At 32.8% G+C, this 20,334-nt stretch overlaps 1 protein-coding gene and 1 long non-coding RNA gene across 4 annotated transcripts; both read right to left on the reverse strand.

Annotated features, from left to right (window-relative positions):
- Positions 1 to 741: 741 nt before the first annotated feature.
- On the reverse strand, positions 742 to 3,319 carry LOC101262425 (laccase-5-like). Its single transcript, XM_004240837.5, has 6 exons — positions 3,114 to 3,319; positions 2,876 to 3,027; positions 2,535 to 2,779; positions 2,295 to 2,423; positions 1,244 to 2,200; positions 742 to 1,074 (listed from the first exon to the last, which is right to left on the reverse strand). Exons 1-6 carry the CDS (start codon positions 3,201 to 3,203, stop codon positions 944 to 946), a joined length of 1,704 nt encoding a protein of 567 aa, XP_004240885.1. The 5' UTR covers positions 3,204 to 3,319; the 3' UTR covers positions 742 to 943.
- Positions 3,320 to 11,994: 8,675 nt separating this feature from the next.
- Positions 11,995 to 15,126, reverse strand: LOC112941682 (uncharacterized). Of its 3 annotated transcripts, XR_003247193.2 has the most exons (4): positions 14,483 to 15,115; positions 13,816 to 14,095; positions 13,457 to 13,527; positions 11,995 to 13,368 (listed from the first exon to the last, which is right to left on the reverse strand). It is a non-coding gene; the product is annotated as an uncharacterized lncRNA (long non-coding RNA). The 3 variants fall into 3 exon arrangements; XR_003247192.2 differs by having other exon boundaries at positions 11,995 to 13,360; positions 13,457 to 14,095; positions 14,483 to 15,126; XR_003247191.2 differs by having other exon boundaries at positions 13,457 to 14,095; positions 14,483 to 15,126.
- Positions 15,127 to 20,334: the final 5,208 nt, after the last annotated feature.

A 20,334-nucleotide genomic window follows, 5' to 3' on the forward strand; every position in this document is an offset into this window, starting at 1 on the left:
AATACATCACTTGATGCCATGTATCGGAATGTCGTGATGTATCGAGACGTTGAGGGATGTACCCAAAATCAGGGAATGTATCGAGACCTTTTAGGATATATCTAGATTTCACCAAATTTAAGGTATTTTTGTAATTTGAAAAAGAGTAAGAATATGATGTAATTAGCTCTTAACACAACAAGTTTTGTGAAAAATATTTTTTTTATGTAAATAAAATATGACGTACAATATTTATTGTAAACTAATTCATTTATGGTACGTATTTGAAACTGACCCATAGTCAAAGGATCGTAGTTGAAGCCCAATAATAAAGCACCGTAATATTACCAACATGGGTTATGATGCACTGGTGGGAGTGTTTCATCCTTAATCAGAAGTCACGAGTTCAAGTCCCAGATATGGAGAAAATCTTGTTGGAAGTGTTACCCCCAAATGGGCCCTTCAGAGCGCAATTCAGATTTAATCGAAACTCTAATGTGACTCCGGACATCGGGTGAAAAACAAAAAAGAATATAAGTGGTGCGTGTTATGTTATTAATTGATTAATACTAATAGTATTTGGTTTCAACTTCCAACATAATAATAAGTATATTGTTAAATGCCAATCACGCATAGCAAATCTTACAGTTTAAAATGATTCATACTAATATTAGGATTTTAGAGCTGGCGCTTATTTTACTGAAGCATGCCAACGTCTTAATTTAGTAGAAAATTGTAGTAAACTATTAGAGAAAATGAAAATTTATTCAGAAATGAAATCATCTCAATTAATTGTTGGACTTGAAAGAATACAACATATATATCTGGAACATCTTGGGTTCAATTTTAAAATAGTCTTAACTCAACCAAAAATTAAGAAATTAAGCAAAAAAAAAAAAGACAATATAATTGATATAAACTAAAATATTCAAAATGATTTCTGTAGTGTTGTGGATAGCATGTGTTAACAAACAGGAAGGTCAACTGGAGGCTCCTCTATTGCTTCTAATTCAGTAACTCCATTTTCCACAAGAAATGCCATCGCCAAACCCCAAGTGATGTGCACATCCAAGTGACAATGCATTAGCCAAATTCCTGTTTATCATAACAAAAAAATGTTGTACTCCAAAAATTTGAACATGTTACAGGGAAAAAAAATTAACTACTCTGTCTCATTTTATATGAATTAATTTGATTTGACACATAAAGGAAAGTGAATTGTATAATATGAGACAGAGCGAGTACTTATTTTCCATCTTCTTACCTGGATTATCAGCTACAAATCTTATGACGGACCATCCATTGACTGGTACACTTGCAGTATTACGAAGAGGTGGATCAACAAGGTTAAATTTAGAAGTATCTGTTTGTGGATTGAAGTTTCCAAATCCCTCAGCAAGAATGTAGAAATCGTATCCGTGAAGATGAATTGGGTGGTTTTCAGCTGTGACGATACTAGTCCCCTGTAACACAATCTGTACTCTCGCGCCATATTTTAACTTGTATACTTTAGTCGCGGAAATAGGTTGCCAGAGTGACCTGCTAACATTACCAGTGTAATCAAATTTAACGGGTGGGCTTGATGGGAAATCTGTTGAGAAAACTCCAGGTATTCCCTGGTGATGTGCTTGCAGTAAGGAGAAATTGGATGGTAACACAAATGACACATTGTTCATACTGGCAGTGAATCGCATTCCATTTGGACCTTGACAGCTGCTGGAACTTGCCCCTGCAGGGCAATTGTTGAGTCCCAATCCAACTGTGAAGAATAGATTTTCATCGATTTCAGTGGGAACTTCGACTTTGCTTGCACTCCTGAAGCTACTGGTGAAGGCAGTGGCGGTGGCTGTGTCATTAAATGCTGGTAGAGATGGGAAAGCGGGGTTTATCTTGACACCCTTAGCAGGGCAAGGAGCAGCCTTGTACTCTAAGATGGCTGTGGTTGTCGTGTTGTCAAAGGGTGCTCCTTGTGCACTTGCGTAGGCACGTGCAGCCATGTAGTATCTGGCTGGCGGTTGATTAGCAGTTATGAGGACATCAGTAGTCTCGCCTGGTCCTAGCATAAGGACTGATGTCGTGAATGGTTTAACATAAGATGCATCTGCTCCAACAACAGTCAACTTGTGGTTTGCCACTGTGAAGAAAAGTTGTTGGTTGAGTCCAGAGTTGATGACTCGAAGGAGGTTTGTCTCACCTGAGTCCACATGGACTATGGTAGTATCTGCATTAAGGATTTTAGTTTATATGCATTGGAAACTACTTTTACATCTATTATAATCAGTCACATTTTTAATGCATTGTCGATTGAAAGTTACCTTGATTAGAACACTTGTAAAGATCGCCCGGTTGACCATTGATGGTGTAAGCATCTGATGAATTAGGTGCTGCTCCCGTTCGTGTGGCTTGTCTAATAACATCAATGGGGTTTGCATCCCACCACTCACCTAAACAACATGCCCAAATTAAGTACTATTCAAGAAGGCTTCTAAAATAAACAAAAGATGTGCAAAAATCGAGTTGAATGTTAGTCTAGTAATGAAAGAAGGAATCAATACCAAGTAGAATTGGTGTTTGTCTCTTGGGCTTAGGGAATGGATAGGTAGTTCCTTCTTTTGGGTGGATAACTAAGGCTCCATAAGCAGTGGCCCTGAGCCACGAGCTATGGGCGTGCCACCAAAGTGTCCCTTCTTGTCCTTGAATAGTAAACCTATAAGTGTAACTCCCTCCTGGTCTAATCGGACACTGAGTGATGAATTCTGGTCCATCTGCCCATGCCGTTCTCATTTGCCTCACCCCATGCCTTTAAACAACATAAAGTGTATCAGAAACAATACGAAAATACCATCACATCATGTTCAACATTAAGTATATTTGAGTTGTGCATGCATGAACTTACCAATGAATGGTGACATTATATTGAGCTCTATTGACAACCTTGACCACTAGTGTATCTCCATTGTTCACTTCCAAAGTTGGTCCAGGAAATTGCCCATTCACAGTTATAGTACTATGCGTATTGCACAGCCTCTTCACGGGCGTTGCTTGAATCTGTACTTCCAAAAATAAAAAGAGATCAGACTATAGATCCAAGTTTTAAATATAAGCAAAAACAAAGATACACTTGAATAACATACAACAAAGTCATGGTAATGAACTTTGGCTTTTGCTAAAGAGGCAACATTAGCAAAGAGAAGCAAAATGGCATAGAATAACAAAGAGCTCATGTTAAAGACTAGTTAATTTTGACTTAAACTCTGTTTTGTGAAAAATTAGAGAGTTGAGGCTTTAGTTATATAGGAAAAGAAGAAGAGAGAGAGAGTTGTTTAATGGTTGGCAGATTAGGTTTTGATTAAGCATCAAGGTCAGTTTATGGGGCAAAACTTGTTCAACATTGTAGAAAGAGTTGGTGCACCCAACTCATTAGCCCATCAAACTCCAGAAAATTTCATCAAATGCTTGTTTTCTAAAGTTTCCCTATTGAGCTTAATATTTCCAACTAACACAAGTATGTTTGTTTTTGTCAATTCTTTCATCAAATGCTTGCTAATTAAATTTTCTGTTTTAAGCTTATTAATGTTTTCACATTTCGAAGTAACATTATAACACCTTGTTTGGATAGTTGTTTCTTGTTTTGTGTTGGTTTAATGATCATGCTTAAAATTTTATTGTATTGTTATCGTTTAGATCCATCATTAGCTAATGACAAATGGTCTTATTTTGTGTAGTGATTGCATCGTTGCATTAACATTTTCTTCTCATTTTCTCTTTATTTATTATTTAATAATCTTATTTTTGTTGTAGGTTTTATTATTCCAATCGTTGATGTGTGACACTTAACAACGACTGAAAACGATACAATTAAAAAAATATACTGATACAATACGATATATTAATATGAAACAATTTGTAATAACAATTTCTACAAAGCCTTACGCTTATTTCGTTTTATAAAAAAAGACAGAAATATGATTATTTTTTTTTACCGTTTTTTAATCAAATTATAGTTACTTGTTATGATTACATACCTCGTGAATTGCACAGATTATATATAAAATCTTCTTCCCTTTGGTTAATAGTGTAAAGCCAAAACGGGTCAAACCAAGATAGTTTAGCCTAAAAAGGAAACAATTTACGTATACATCTACAAATCTTGGTTTTCATTGAATTGAAAGAATTTTCTATTGAATGGAAGATGATTTTACATCAACAAGTAAAGGAAAAAAGAAATTATTTAGTACTTACTTTTGATACTAATTTAAATTGCGTTGCTGTGTCAGAAGAAGGATAGCTATACTGATTCGGTATACTCTAAAGACGCCCTCGGTACAATATTGACGATCTCACAAAGATTAAATTTCAGTTAATTGTCATTTACTGATCTCATCTTTTACGGAATCGATCTTCTTTGACTGTACAAGAATATGTGGAGCTCAGCATGTCTGGAAGCACAGGAGAACGTTCGTTTGCTGATATTATTACCAGTATTCGATACTGGGTCATTCATAGCATTACTATACCTTCCCTATTCATGCTTGCAATTTCTACGCTAATTTCTACGACATATTTTTCTTTTAATCTGTTTCAAAATGAAAATATTATATTTTTATAATTATAAATCATTTAATATGAATTTCATTTTTCCATAATGAAATAATGTACAATCTGTATCTAAGGTTCGTTTTAGAACGTAAATGTCGATTTTATTTAATTTTTACTTAAAAATTTGTGTCATAGTCAGTATTACATAAATTAAGAATGAGAAGTAATTTACTTAGAAATGGGATTTGACTCTTCACCCTTTCTTATTGTCTTTATTTTCTCAACTTCTTACTAAGATGGTTGACATATATCTCATTTTAAAATGAATGGTACAAATTGTATTAACTAAATCAAGGATATAAGTCTTAACCATAGTTAATGTAATAGATATTTTGTTATGTTTCTCCCAAAATATTTTACAATCGACGAGTCTATAAAAAATTAATTAGAACTTTAATATTTGAAATTTGCTTTCATCTGTCATTGAACTAAAATCATTTCATGCTAGTCAATTAACAGAACTTCTCTTATTAATTTTGTTTTACCGGTATGTGTTATTGCTCTCAAAATATCATATGTTTAGTGATTTCAATTCAATCATTGTGAGTTGGCGAAGCAAGCTAAGCTTTTTGAATTTCTTGGCAATACCCCATCTAATTTATATTAAGTGAAGTCTTCATATTTTTTTTATAGTTCAAAATAAGTAAATTATTCTCAACTTAAGAAAATTGTTGAGATTTTTTCTTATATTTATCCTTCATTTATACAATATATTATTTACGAAAATAATTTGAAAATAGTCAAAAAGATAATAGTGAAAAGTAACTATTAATTTTTTTTCCTTACATATTTTTCTCAAGAGATGTAACATACTCAACAATTCACTTCATATATTGAATGCTTCTTGATATAGAGAATTGAATAAATGACATATTTAAGACTTGATACTATCAGTCCTACTAGAATTCGTAAATTTTCAAGTTGTAACATTAGAATTAAGACTGGTCAACAGAACAGGACGTATCGGTATCGTTACGGTTCGTCCCGTTTTGATTTCCTACGGAATGGAACGGGATAGTCTGAACCGGTATACAGAACAGGACGGAACCGTGATTTCGTACCGGAGTACCGGTACCGGTTCCGGTCCGGTCCGATTCCTATTCGGTTTACTTAATATATATTATTTTTTTATATTTTATATTTTATATAATTTATATTTATATTTTCTATAAATTATATTTATATTTTATATTTTATATTTTATATAATTTCTATATATTAAAATTAATTACCCACCAGTGATGATGGCATCGAACTTCAAGATCGTCAACGAGCTTTGCCAAGACCAGAAGTTGATTACAATCAATCAATAGCTGAGTTAGAAAGAGGATTTACGTGACTATACAACTATTGTATTACATTCGAGACTTAGTTGAAACAGAACTCTTCCTAGAAGGTGGTTGCGTAAACTATGTACTTTACTAATAGTTGTAAATTGAAATTGTAATTTGTTACAAATTTAAATTAATTAAATTGATATTTTTTAATTTTTGTAATTGTTTTATCCTTATTTCAATTTAATTTTTTTAAAATTACAAATTTTATTTATTTAATATTTACAAGACACAAATTATAAATATAACTTATAAGTAATAACTTATAATGTATAAACCTCAAAAGATTTAAATTTTGAAAACTTTATTAGACTTTACTTGCAAACTTAACAACAAAAAAAAATTAATAAAATATCATTAAAATAAACTTAAGTAAAAAATTATAGTATAAATTTAAAAACTATTAATTTATACTTAGAAAAATAAAAAAAATAATTATATTTTCGTAATCCCAAAAAATATCGTCCCGTTCCATCCCGATCTGTTCCGGTTCTATCCCGGCATATAGTGGAACGGGACAGAACCGATTATTCATCCCGGTAATTCCATTCCGGTTCATCTCGGTTGCGGTCAACATACCGTTCAACAAGTTCCGTTCCGATCCGGTACCGGTTCGTTCCGGTTCCGGTCTGTTGACCAGTCTTAATTAGAATCTTAATAACCCCTAAAAATTTCATATCCGAAAATTTAAAAAAAAAAAGAAAGAGAGAAGATAAGATAGAAGAAGCGTAATTACACGGAATCGAGTTTGAAACCTACACAAGAGTAAAAGTAAGGAGTGAGTATCAACAACAAGATTTTTCAAAAAGTAACCCACTAAAACAACGTAAAAATAGCTAGAAAACGAGAAATCATTTCATCTCAACTGAACCATCACAATTACAACGTGCATAGAAATCAACTCAATCTAACAATTCATATTTTCAAGTAGCACACACTTCAACAACAATACCTTAAGGGGTTGTTTGGTGTGAAGGATAAGACTATATAGTGCTGGGATTAAAAAAATAGTCTAGGGTTAAAAATTTGATGTTTTGTTTGGTTGACATGTTTGGAATAACTTATCCCACTATTTATACGATAATGATGGAATAAGTTAACTCATATACATGGTGGGATAAGTTCTCCTAGAATAATTAACCACAGAATAATTATTCCTGAAATAACTAGTTTTCAACCAAAATTAAGTATTCAGACATCAATCAAAGTTTACCAACAACTTTCACTCCACAACAAAAAGCACAAAAGAGTATTTCCATCATCTCAACACGATTATACATTATCACAATATTTGACAATCAAGGTCTTAACAATATAGAATCAGAAACCATAGTCAATGAACTGCAATGCAATGATTGCAATGTTGTGTAGAGTGAATGCATGTTTGTCCTATGATACACATTCATTGAATCTCAAATCAAAAATTTTGGGTGACACGCATGGTCTATGTAATTGCCGAAACCATTTCCCTTCGGTGTGTGTCACTTGCCGAAATCATTTTTCTTGGACATATTTCACTCGCTGGAATCATTTTCATTCGACACATTTCACCGGTGGTAATCATTTTCCTTCAACGTTGTCGAAACTATTTACTTCTACGTCATCATCATTGTCATGACCCCATTTAGGGATCATAACCGGCGCTAAGGAGAAGAATCCCAAGGCCAGCCTTACCAGAATTCTATAGAAAATCGAGCAGCGTTTCCTTTGTTTTATGCCTGAAATTTCCCCGTCTCAGATTTTCACAACACAAATAATAACAACTATAATACCACAACATACAATCCATCAATAATCTAATTGTCACGCAATAAAAACAATTTATCTCTAAATGTGAAAAAGAGTTTCAAACTAGTCACTTGACTACAATTCAAAGGAATATCCTGACTTTAAATAAAAACTGACAAATAGAGCGACTTTAAGAGTTTTAAAGAACTAAATAAACCTAGCGAATCAACTGTTCTCTTTCCACGCGAAGCAGGGACTCACCAGATGCTAACAAATCACACTCTCTAGTTAATGAAATCCTCCTCAATACCACCTGAGTTCTTTGTAAAAACAATTAGCGAGGAGTGAGATGATAGCTCAGTGAGTAATAACACTTAAACACAACCATTTTAATGAGGGACAAGTTAGAAAATATGCTACTATGATAATCAAATGGTGAAGTAATGCTTTTTCAGAAATCATAATAATATACATCTTATGTGCTTCATATAAGCAAAATCAATGTAAATACTTGATAGCAATTCGAAACAATCTAATCATAGTGTTCCAACAATAATGTTTACGACCCGATTTCAAAAACTAGAGATTTCGAAGTCAATTTCGCAACTTTGACAATTTTGTTAAATTTTTAGAAATCGTCATTTATTTATTTAGGAAAATTAAGAAAACCATTTAAAAGATTAATTTTTGAAAGAAAACAATTTGAATAAAACCAAAGTCGGGTAAGGTTCAAATAATTCGCTAAGGAAGGATTTAGGCATCTTGGAGAATCCGCTAGCACGTGGTTTATCGACGTATTTTAGAGTTTGACTAATACTTGTGAAAAAGTTTGTTTTTGTTGTGCGGAATTTGAGATAATACGAGAAAATATAAACGCGAAAAATAAGACAACAGATTTACGTGGTTCACCAACAAATTGGCTACGTCCACGGGAAGAGAGGGAGCAGTTTTATTATGGAGAGGCAAAAACAGAATTACAGAATAGGGTTTCCCATAGCGTCTATATATAGTGCTAAGCTACGCCCTAACAGGCTTGGGCCCAACATACAGAATCAACAGAAAATTAAGGGCCCAATACAACAACATTGTATACCGTCGGCCCGGGGGCGTCTCCGCCCCCCCGGACCCCCAGGCCAGGGGGCGCGTCGCCCCCCTGGACCCCCCGACTCGCTGACCGGGCAGCGAGACCCCCGTCCTTTCTGTTTGTAGCGGGTCCGATTCAAGGCATTCAACAGTTTTAATAACTAAAGTTTGTTGATACTTATACAATCATCTTATTCTAAGTATGAAATAAGTCAAATGCTAAAGTGTCAAAATAATAACTTTAACTTAACATTTTTATCCTAGGTCAAAACTTTGAACTAAATAGTTAGTTTAAACTCATAAACATGGATTTAAAGCTTTTAAATAAACTATGAAAGAACATAAAAAGTTCTCCAAGTTATTCTAAAAGCTTAAATTAGCTAACTTAAAATGAGTTTTTAAAAAAATTGAAAACTTGGATAAAAATACCTCCGTAAGAATTCATCTAAGTTGACAAAAAATGAATGTTAGAATTTAAAAGGCAATTATCGCAAAATCACGATACAAGGAAAATAAAGAACGAATAAAACTTGGACTCTTTTAACTCCACTTGCTGGTACTGCTGGCGCTACTTCCGAGCTTTCTAAGCCCCCAAAAATGATATTTTTAGCCCTGCTTCATCAATAATATTAGAGAATCCGCTAACACGTGGTTCCAAAGATAATATTTCCAGCTTCTATGGAACTACTGTAACCCTGTTACTAAACTGTTGCCATTTACTCGGATTTTAACTCAAAGTTATTCGTTTTTCCTTTCGAAACTTAACGGAGGTCAACTCCAAGAGGATCAAATGCAAGGGAAGAGAGTCTATTGGACTCGAGCAAGAGAGTTAATAAGAAAAAAAGAATTAGTAAGTATAGATGAACTCCACAGAAAACATTACGAATTAAAATCATCGTCAAACTAACTAAACAGGAAACACATGATCATTAATTAGTCACAGCTTTCAAAACTTAAGTCGTATGATAAACTAGACAAATTTATTATAATTTTTTTGTAAAACGAGGAAAAGCTAAGTCATGTAAAGGCAGGGATCATTACAGAGAACGTAAAACCAAAAATATTCAATACTAAACAACATATATCAACCTTCTTAAACAAAGCACAAGACAAAGAAAACTATTTTAAGAAAATGAAGGAACTTGGAAATAAATTACACATTCTGAGAAACAATATGTGAGCTTAAGCAAGATTATAGTATTCTAATCTATATTGGAACATACAAAACTAACATTAAGACAAGCAGACAACTTCTTCTATGTATCTAGTGTGACTCGAAAATAAAACATAAACTAATAACATCAAAACAGAAAATGCTAAAGAAGAGAAAATAAAATACTTGATTTTATAGTCTTAAGTCTAATTAACCAGCTCATAGATTAAAGTTCAATTAACACATTCTTAGCTAAAAATTACTCATCTCTAACCTACAAAATTATCACACTTCAATTGATTTTAACAAAGAGTAGATCTAAATTGACAAAGTACTAACATATACCATATCACTTGGGTGCATAACTGATATATACCAACTCTAGGTAAACTAAGCATAACAAAACTTCAAAAGTGTACTTGGAAGAAATCATTATAAGGATAACATGCTCTACCATTTCGGAAATTGAGAAAATCAACAAAAGATCACGACCAGTAAAGCAACACATGACTTTTAGCTCTCGAATAACAACAAATCTAAATGAATGACCAGCAAATAGGACGAATTCCAAACTGAGTCAATACAATCAATTTAGATCTATAGCTCAAAGGAGTGACATGAGGATCTAAGGAATTTAGGAGCTACCAAAGAGAAGTTGAGTTAAAAACTCAGCTTCATCTAGAGCTCGACTAATCCTAGAATCAACTCATGACTCCCGAAAGAATAAGATCCTTAACAGGACGAACAATGGCAACAATGACAATAAACGCTTGATGACACACAACAAACACTTACAAATAGAGATGGCCAAACTCACAGTAAAGAATTTTCAAACCTTTAGAACCAATAAAAGACTAATGAACAACTATATACCAAACCCAACAGAATAGCAAGATCACATATTGTTAGAATCTGTGCATCCACTATCAGTCAATGGACTAGGTCCCTGACACACAATCGTAAATATAACAGAAAGTAAATGCAGTAAGATAATAGAGGAGTTTTACGCGGAAACCTCCTTGCTCAAGGGGGTAAAACAACGGCCTGTCTCACAGGATTTCCAAAAACAGTTTCACTAATCTTCACAAGCAAAAGGAAACCGATAACATAAATGTGAGAAAAAGTTTTTAATCTCACTATTAAGCAATAACTCTATTGCTTGATGAGCCTGAGTAGATATTACTTTCCACACTAAGCTATCTCTCTCTAAGCTTTTGTTTTTTTCCAAGGCTAAGACAAGGTTAGTCTCAATGTTTTTCAGTTTTCCCTCCATCTCAACATGTAAACTAGTAGACTTTCCTTTCAGTTTTTCAGACTTCTCGTTCATCAGATACAATAGGTTTTTGAGTTCTAGTTTTTCAGATTCTAGAACAATCATTCAATTAGAGCCATTTTCTCACTAATTTTATCTTTGTTTTCATTTAGACTTTCAAACTCAACATTCATGGAATCTCTTTCAGAAGTTAATTCAATCACAGAATCAATCATCACATTTGCTAATTTTCTCAGTCTTTTAAGAGAATAAATATTCAAATTTTGCTTGATATCAAGAAGTGTTACCTTATTAGGGGTGTGCAAAAACCGAACCGACCAATAAATCGAACCGATAAAATGTTATTGGGTTATTGTTATTGGGTTATTAGGTTATTGGGTTTTTAATGGGTTTAGAAAAAATAATTATTGGGTTATTGGGTCGGTTTCGGTTTTTCCTATTGGGTTATTGGGTAAACCGATAACCCAATAAGACGATAGTTATTTACTACTTTACCCTTCCTCAATATTAAATATACATAATTTAATACATAAATAGATTCAATATTAGCTTTTCAGGCTATGTGATTTTTTGGTTAGAAAATTGGTGAGAACTTTGTTGATTATCTGGTGGATCAAACAACTGAAGATTGTTCATTGAAATATTTTATTTTAGTTTTAATTCTAGTTCGTAATTGTTGGCGATAGCTTTTGCAAGTTTGTGAATGTTAGTAATTTGATCAACATTCAAAGTTTTCTATTATGTTTTGGCGGTAAGTTGATAACATGTAATTATAACATACGTACTATTATATATTATTTGATCGACATTTTCTTATAGGGTTAATCGAAACCGAACCGATAACATAAAAAACTGATAAATCGATAAAAAATTTCTTATTGGTTTATTATTGGGTTAGCATATTTTAAAACCGAAAACCGATAAACCGAACCGATTATATGTAAAACCGAACCGAACCGACCGATGCACACCCCTATACCTTATCCTCAGCATCTTCATCATCTGACTGAGCCATAAGAGTAAACATTTCATCGAATATATTATTCTCATCATGAACCACCACCATTGATGCATCATTAGATTCATCAAAGTCTTCTGAATCACTTGAAGAATCTCCCCATGCAGCAAGAGCTTTCTTGACCACATAATCAGTTGCAGCTTTTCACTCACTTTTATCAAGTACCAGGTCCCTGGGTTTCTCTTTCTTGCCTCTTGGTCTTTGATATTCTCTGTTTTCAGCTTTAAGTGATGGACAATCATTTATAAAATGTCTAGTGTTTCCACATTTGTGACAAGTAGCATTTGGAGTTGCAGTTCGAAGAACATTTGATCCCTTTCTGAATCCCTTGTTTTTTCTCATAATCTTCTGAAACCTTTTGATAAGGTAAGCCATATCATCATCTTCACTGGAGCCTTCTTCAAATCTGTGTTTCAGCATTAAAGACTTATCCTTTTTGGCTTCTTTCTTTGACTGATCATAACTTTGGGTCATCTCATGAGTTTTGAGATTTCCAATAAGAGCATCCATTGTCAATACTTTCAGATCTTTTGATTCAGTGATTGCATCCACCTTGCTTTCTCAGGACTTGGGAAGGATTCGAAGAACTTTCCTGACTTGTTTGCTCATACTGATGGGTTCTTCAAGACTTCTCAACTCATTTGTGGTTGATGACAGCTTTGTGAACATCTCATGAATGGTTTCACCTACTCTCATTTTGAAACTTTCATACTGAGAGGTAAGCATATCGATCTTTGACTCTTTTACTTGTTCAGTTCCTTCATGAGCTGTTTTTAAGAAATCTCAAATCTCCTTTGCTGATTCACAAGCTGAGACACGATTGAACTCATTAGGTCCTATACCACATACAAAAAGCTTATTTTCTTTGTAGCCCTTTTCAATCTTCTTCCTGTCAGCTTCATCGTATTTGCGTCTAGGCTTTGGAACAAGTCTAGTGATTTCACCATCTTTTTCTTCAATCATAGGAACAAATGGTCCATCTGAGACAATATCCCACGGTTCACTATCTTTAGCCATAAGGAAATCATGCATGCTAACTTTCCACCAGTTATAGAAGTGACCATTGAACCGAGGAGGTCGAATCGAAGACTGACCCTCTTCCAGATTGAGTGGAGCAGCCATTCTAGAACAGGAATTACTCTCTTGGTATTAACCAGATAGAGAGTACCCGCTCTGATATCACTTGTTAGAATCTGTGCGTCTTTTATTAGTCAATGGATCAGGTCCCTTGACACACAATCGTAAATATAACAGAAAGTAAATGCAGTAAGATAACAGAGGAGTTTTACCTGGAAACCTCCTTGCTCAAGGGAGTAAAATCACGACTGTCTCACATGATTTTCAAAACAGTTTCACTAATCTTCACAAGCAAAAGGAAATCGATTACAAAAATGTGAGAAAAAGTTTTTAATCTCACTATCAAGCAATAGCTCTATTGCTTGATGAGCCTAAGTAGATATTACTCTACCCACTAAGCTATCACTCTAGACAGAATTTTCTAAGCAATCTCACAGACTGCCCACTAAATCACTAACCTATTAATGATTTAGAATTTTATATACAACCACACTGATTCCTTTACAGATTTAGGATCAGTTTACATGTAAGATCGAAAGAATATATTCTCAAACAACTACACAATGTTCACCTGAGTTTCGGTTGTTCTTGAATGATTCTTCTTCTTGATTTTCTTTAGCCTTTGCAAGAGTTCTTGAATGTGCTTTTTCAAGTTGCAAAAACTAACTGTGAATATGGGGATGTTTTGTTTATGTAGAAAGGTCACAAAACGTAAAACAATCCCATTGGCTGAGGATTCTAGCGCGTCTGCCCCTTATGCCACTGTTGGAGACTATGCATCAACTTTTCGTACTTCCAGCTGGCAGCCAAAAAGTATATTGAGCCAAGAACCACGTTCCTTCATAAGGTCCCTGAATTTGTCAAATAATCAAAATTACAAATAACACATATTTTAATATAAAAGCTAATGTAACTTTAAAGAGAATAACGATATACATAATCAAAGATCGGAAAATCTTAGCTTGAAACGACTAAACTAATCCACATGGAATAGTGTAAACATCATATTGAGATGAGGGAACCAAATCTTCATGTGATTGACCAAAAGTGGAACATAAAAAATGTTCATTAAACACGTAAAGGAATAAAAGAACATAGCCAAAATACTCGAAAAATCAGCATTCAGCAGAAAAGATAATAAAAACATATAGAAATCAGGAAAAAAATAACTAGCCTTAAATTAGCTTCAATATATATACTAAAATCAAACTAAATAGAAAGGGAAAGGAAAGAGTTACCTGATTCTTGACAGCGACCGGAACACGACGAGTTGAGAAGGTGACTTTACTTCTTCCACTCGAACAAACACCAAAACTTTTAACTATTTTGAACCGAGAACTCCCATACCTTATAGGGGTACTACTCTCAAGTCCAAAAAAAACCTCTCCTTAAATAGTTAATGAGAAGGGTATTTATAGGGCAGCTCCTGGGTCGAATTTGAGGGTGAGAAACAATGTGGAACTTTGATAATGGGCCTAAAATTTTGAATTCCAAACAGAACTCTATCCAGAAATAATAGAATATCCTAAATTGATTCTCCAATGCTTAACAAATTCGCACGAGGTGGATGGCTGGGGTTGATCTTTCGGCCTTACGAGCTACGTGACTCGGTCTCACGCTGGTGAGGACGAAGTTGCAGCTGGAATCAGCGCTTGAACAGTAGTAGGCGTACTTTTTGTCGAGGTAATCAGAGAAGACGACAAGAAAAAAAAGTATCGCCTAGACACCGTTGTTGACGCGTGAGGGAAAAGGAGACGCTGTGGGACTTCTGGGTTCTTTTGAGAATAGAAAATAAGTTGGCTGGACTGGATCGATTGGAGTTGGGAGTGGGCTGCTTGAAATTGTAATTAAGGCTCAAAACTTGGTCTGTTAAAATGGAGGGAAGAAATTAGTTAAATTTAGAGTGAGGATTGATTAATGGATTAAAGTTATAGAAAAAATGTTAAAGTATTCATCATTCCCCTGAAATTGAAGCTTTTTATTTGATGTACACTTAAACTATATTCTGTTTTAATTACCCCCTCAAACTTGTTTATTCCACTATCACGTACACCTTTTTGTCTGATGCTCCTACTGTGATTACACACGCGCGTCAGCTGGCAAAAATAGTGATGATATGGATTTCCACCTGGATAAATAATAGCCACCTAGATAAATTAAAATGGCAAAAAATAAATATCATATTCCAACTTCTTTCCCGATCGCCGTCACTCTCCACGACCAACCACCGTATCTCCTCTTCTCATCTCTCTCTTTCCGATGCAAAATCAATTCTTCACTCTAACCTCCTTTCCCCTGCAAAACAACACGGTTTCTTCCAGCTCACATAACACTCCATCTCCTCTCACCTTACTCAATCAATTGAATCGGAATCGTTATCCATTTTCAACGATGAGAAACAACTCCGCTACCCGAAGAATTGGCCCTTGGGCTTCGATAATGATGATGACGACGGTGACGTCGTCTGCGGACGGTCAATTTTAAAATAGAGATTTTACATTTTTTTTTACTGTTGTAACTTTATGACGTGGTAAAAACTCACTCCCTCACGCGCCTAGTAGAGTGTGATTTCAATTTCTACGCCAGGTAGACAGAAAAGGTGCCCGTGTTGGACGAATAAACAAGATCGGGGGTGGGGGTGGGTGGGTGGGTAATTCAAACAAAATAAAGTTAAATTGTACACCGAATAAAAAGCTTCAAGTTTAGGGGGGTAATGAATACTTTCGCCTAAAAAAAAATTAAACTTAAGAATATAATCGAAATTGAGCTTAATTAGTTAAATTCGGTCAAATCTTAATCAAGACGAATTTAGACAAAATTAATTTACTTAACGAAATGAAATGATTAACCTAATTATAAATATAAATAATTTAAATTATAATCATAATTTAAACTAAACTAATTTAACAAAACACTTACAAAAATTTAAAATCTTTTTTTGATGATTTTTGAAATATTTACAAAATATGATAATTATATAGAACATATATATTACTTAAAAAATTATAAAAATGTTAAAACTATTTAAAATATTTTTAAAATATTTTAAATTTTATAAAATCAGTTATTTCAAGTCGTTTAGAATTTAAGAAATTTGAAATTTAATTCCAATCATGAAGGATCAAAATAGGGTGTCAACAAATAACACGTCGATATCATCAACTTAATTATCAACCATAGTTCAACGAGTACATATTAATATCATCACCTCAATTATTCATCACACCATACACCTCAAAATATCATAGAACAACCACATCATAATGTTTCAACAATAACACATCAATATCATCACATGGCCTTTTTTATCAACCCAGTCTTTATCACTAAGGTTAATTAGTTTTAGCAATTAATCCATCGCCTCATTTTCATTACTCCCCTACATATACAAGAAAGAGAGTTCAAGATTTCACAAGGTTTAAAAGTTCATTTGCCTTGAGAAAATCACATAATCACTTTGGGGACTTGAGTTTTTCCCCCTTCTATGAGTCTCTAAATTAATGTAATCTAATTAAATAAGTAACAATAAATATGATTTCGAAATGGCATAATACACATATTGGACCCTAAATTTGGCTTCAAATTTTAACTTTGACCTCCAACTTTTATAATGCACAAACAGACACTTTAACTATCCAACTTTTAAATAAACAAACACATGAGTCCTACATGGCAAAATACACGTAGGACAAAAATTGACATGCAGGATGACATGTTAGGACATGTGTGTCTATTTGTTCAACTTTACACAAGTTATGTCTATATGTGCACATCTAAAGTGGAAGGGCATATATGTGATTTGAAGCCAAGTTAAAGGGCATATTTATGTATTATGTCTTTCGAAATAACAACATCCATATCAATGATTTTGGAATCGATTCAAATTGACCCAAAAATCCATTTGCGAAAATCACGTTAAGCAAAGGTTTTGAAATTAAATGGTGAAAAATGAGTTGAAATCATGCTCAAAACTCTAATTCACTTAAAACACAAGTTCATGAGAAAATCCCCCAATAGTCAATGTTGGTTCCAATTGCACATGCAAGTGTACGTGGTCACACAAGTAATATAGTGTCTCTTAAAAGAACCTGATTATCGAACTCAAAGGACTTATCAATTAATTTTTCTTACTATGTTATATTAATTCTAATTATTTTTTAAGGGAAGGATTTCAAAAGATGGATATCTTAACTAAAATAAAAATAAAGATAAAATAAGTAAAAACCATTAACAAAGAAAAGATAGATTTTTACACAACCAATGAATGAATCGATCTAGGATTATAATTTAACTAAAAATCATGTTTAACATCAATTTCATCAACTTATTTGATTAGCTAGTCATTGAATCACAGGGTTAAATATATGATCATGGTCTCTTGACCTCAAATTGCCTACGATAACTAACACCCTAACTACATCGTTGAGCGGGGATAGGATGGATTAAATAACGAGCATTAGGATTACTTCCTGTATTGTGACCCAAACAAGGTTGTTAGGTATATCCCTATCCTATAAAAGAATCAACCCTAGCTATTTAGAGTTAAACAAGCTCCTTATATCCCACGTTCTATCCTCTTATTCCTCTCCCGAGTTCAATTCGGACAATATATTTATTTCAATGGTGATCAAGCATCAAAATAGTAGTCACAAGAATATAAGAACAACTAATATGATAAACAATCATGTCGAATTAAAATAATTAAACAATCATATTGTAAGAAATATAATTCAAGAACGAGAAATTTATATCCACATAGACATAGAGCAATTACGACGAATCATTCAAAGAAAAATGTAAAAGAAAAAAAGAGAAAGAAAACATAAAACTTTAAATCAAGTTATTTTCTACATTGTATCCCCCTCCTCTAATAATTAATTATTCTTATGGACTATTTATAAATGTAGAAGACAGTGAATAAAATAATTAAGTCCAAAACAATTTAGAACTCAAAACTTTGACGGAATTGGATTTTTGTACGTGTTAAACTGCTTCGTCCGCCACCTTCAATTTGAAGTGTCTTCACATGTTGCCACGTGGCAGTCACTTATACTCAATTCAAATTCTTCAAAGTGCACTTCTAATATATTATATACGGAAAAGGACTTAAAATACCCTCAAACTATTAGAAATGATACAGAAATATCCTTCTTCCATCTACCTTTGGACTTTATATTAGCGTTATTTCTAACAAACCTCAATTTAAATTAAATTAATAAATTCATTAAATGAAGTGACAATCATCTATTGGTCACTTTATAATTAAAATTACTCATTCCCAAATCAAATCATCCGCCCAATCAATATGGCCCATCAACCCCATATTACCTACCAACTAAAGCTTTCCCCACCTCTTTCTCCACGTGCAATTTGCTGTTCTCCGGTCGAAAATTCAACTATTGGTTGCAATTACTTTTTAATTTCACTTGCTTTTATCATTTCATCTCTTTATATTTTTTTACGAAAAAAAGTCTAAAATACCCTTAAACTATTATAAATGAGATAAAAATACCATCCTTCCACATATTAGCCCTCAAATATCCCTCATATCTATCTTTGAGCTCCATATTACTCTTACTTCTGACATACCTTAATTTAAATTCAATTCATAAATTCATTAAATGATGTGGCACCCTATAAATCACTTAAACTAATTTAAAAATATTTCACCAATTCAAGTCAAATCAATTTGCCCCAAATCAAATGAAATCCACCCAAGTTAACTTTTGTTTCTATAGCTGGAACGAAAACCAGCTCAAATGAAGAATCATAGACCCATTTTGGGATCATCAACATCATTTCTCTAATAAATGTACCATGTGTCTTGAGTAGAAAAATTTAACCTATTGGCTTTATTAGTATCCGTAAATAGGCGAAAATTGATTAAGAAAACATCATTTTCTCATAAGAAATCGAATTCTACCTATGTCGTCTTGGTAATAAATTATAAATTAGTTATTTAAATAATTTGACAGATATTATAAACTCAAGAACTTTGATTCCAACCAACGAAAATTCACAAAATTTCATGAAAAGAATCTTTTATTTGTGGACTTTATTTATACATTTTTGTTTCACATTCAAAGTTAGATAAGTACACAATCTCAAAATTTTGAGCTATAATTATAAAAAATAAGAAGGCGAAAAAAATCGATCGATTATTTTTCCTGAGCGAACAAAAGCAGAAAGAATCACTATATTTAAAATATGAAACTACTAAACAAGAAAAAAAAGGATGAAACTCTAGGGCTTTGAAGAATAGAAAATACGGAATAGTGTCTAAAATATCGTTAAAGTATTAGAAATGGTACAAAATTATACTTCATTCAACTATTGACTCCAAAATAGCATTGTCATCCATCTTTGGATTTAAAATTGACCACTTATATAACGATTTCAAATTTAAACTATTTAAATATTTTTTAAATACGTGGTGCTCAACTATTTGTTATAATTTAATTTATTAATATAATTTATAAATCAATCCACTACCTACACGTTACTAATGCAACAACAGGAAAACTATTGAGGTTGAAAGTGTCTATACAAGTACATTTATCATACATTCAAGTCCTCAATCAAAACATATTATAATTCAAGTGGTTTATTATTTGAGTGGAGTTTAATTAGTAACGGAATAGTTGATTGATTTATAAATTATATTAATAAGTTAAATTATAACAAATAGTTGAGCGTCAAATATTTTAAAAAATATTTAAACAGTTTAAATTTAAAACCGTTAAATAAATTGTCAATTTTGAACTCAAAGGTGGATGACAAAAGTATTTTGAAGCCAATAGGTGGATGATAAATGCATTTTGAAGCCAATAAATGAATGAAAGAAAGTTTTATACAATTTCCAATACTTTAAAAATATTTTAAATCCTTTTCAATTTTAAATATTGAATCAATCACATTGTACCAAGAGAAAGTATGCAAAGTTTTTATTTTTACCGTGTTAATAAACTATAAAATATCTTTAACAAAATTTAAGGTGTTTCGTAATTTTTTTTTATTAATTATATATGCATAGCTTTAAAAAAGTATTTATTATATGACATGTAAATTATAATAAATTAAAGTCGAGGAG

The sequence above is a fragment of the Solanum lycopersicum genome, chromosome 6 (genome assembly GCF_036512215.1).
Source record: "Solanum lycopersicum chromosome 6, SLM_r2.1".
Taxonomy (NCBI): Eukaryota; Viridiplantae; Streptophyta; class Magnoliopsida; order Solanales; family Solanaceae; genus Solanum; species Solanum lycopersicum.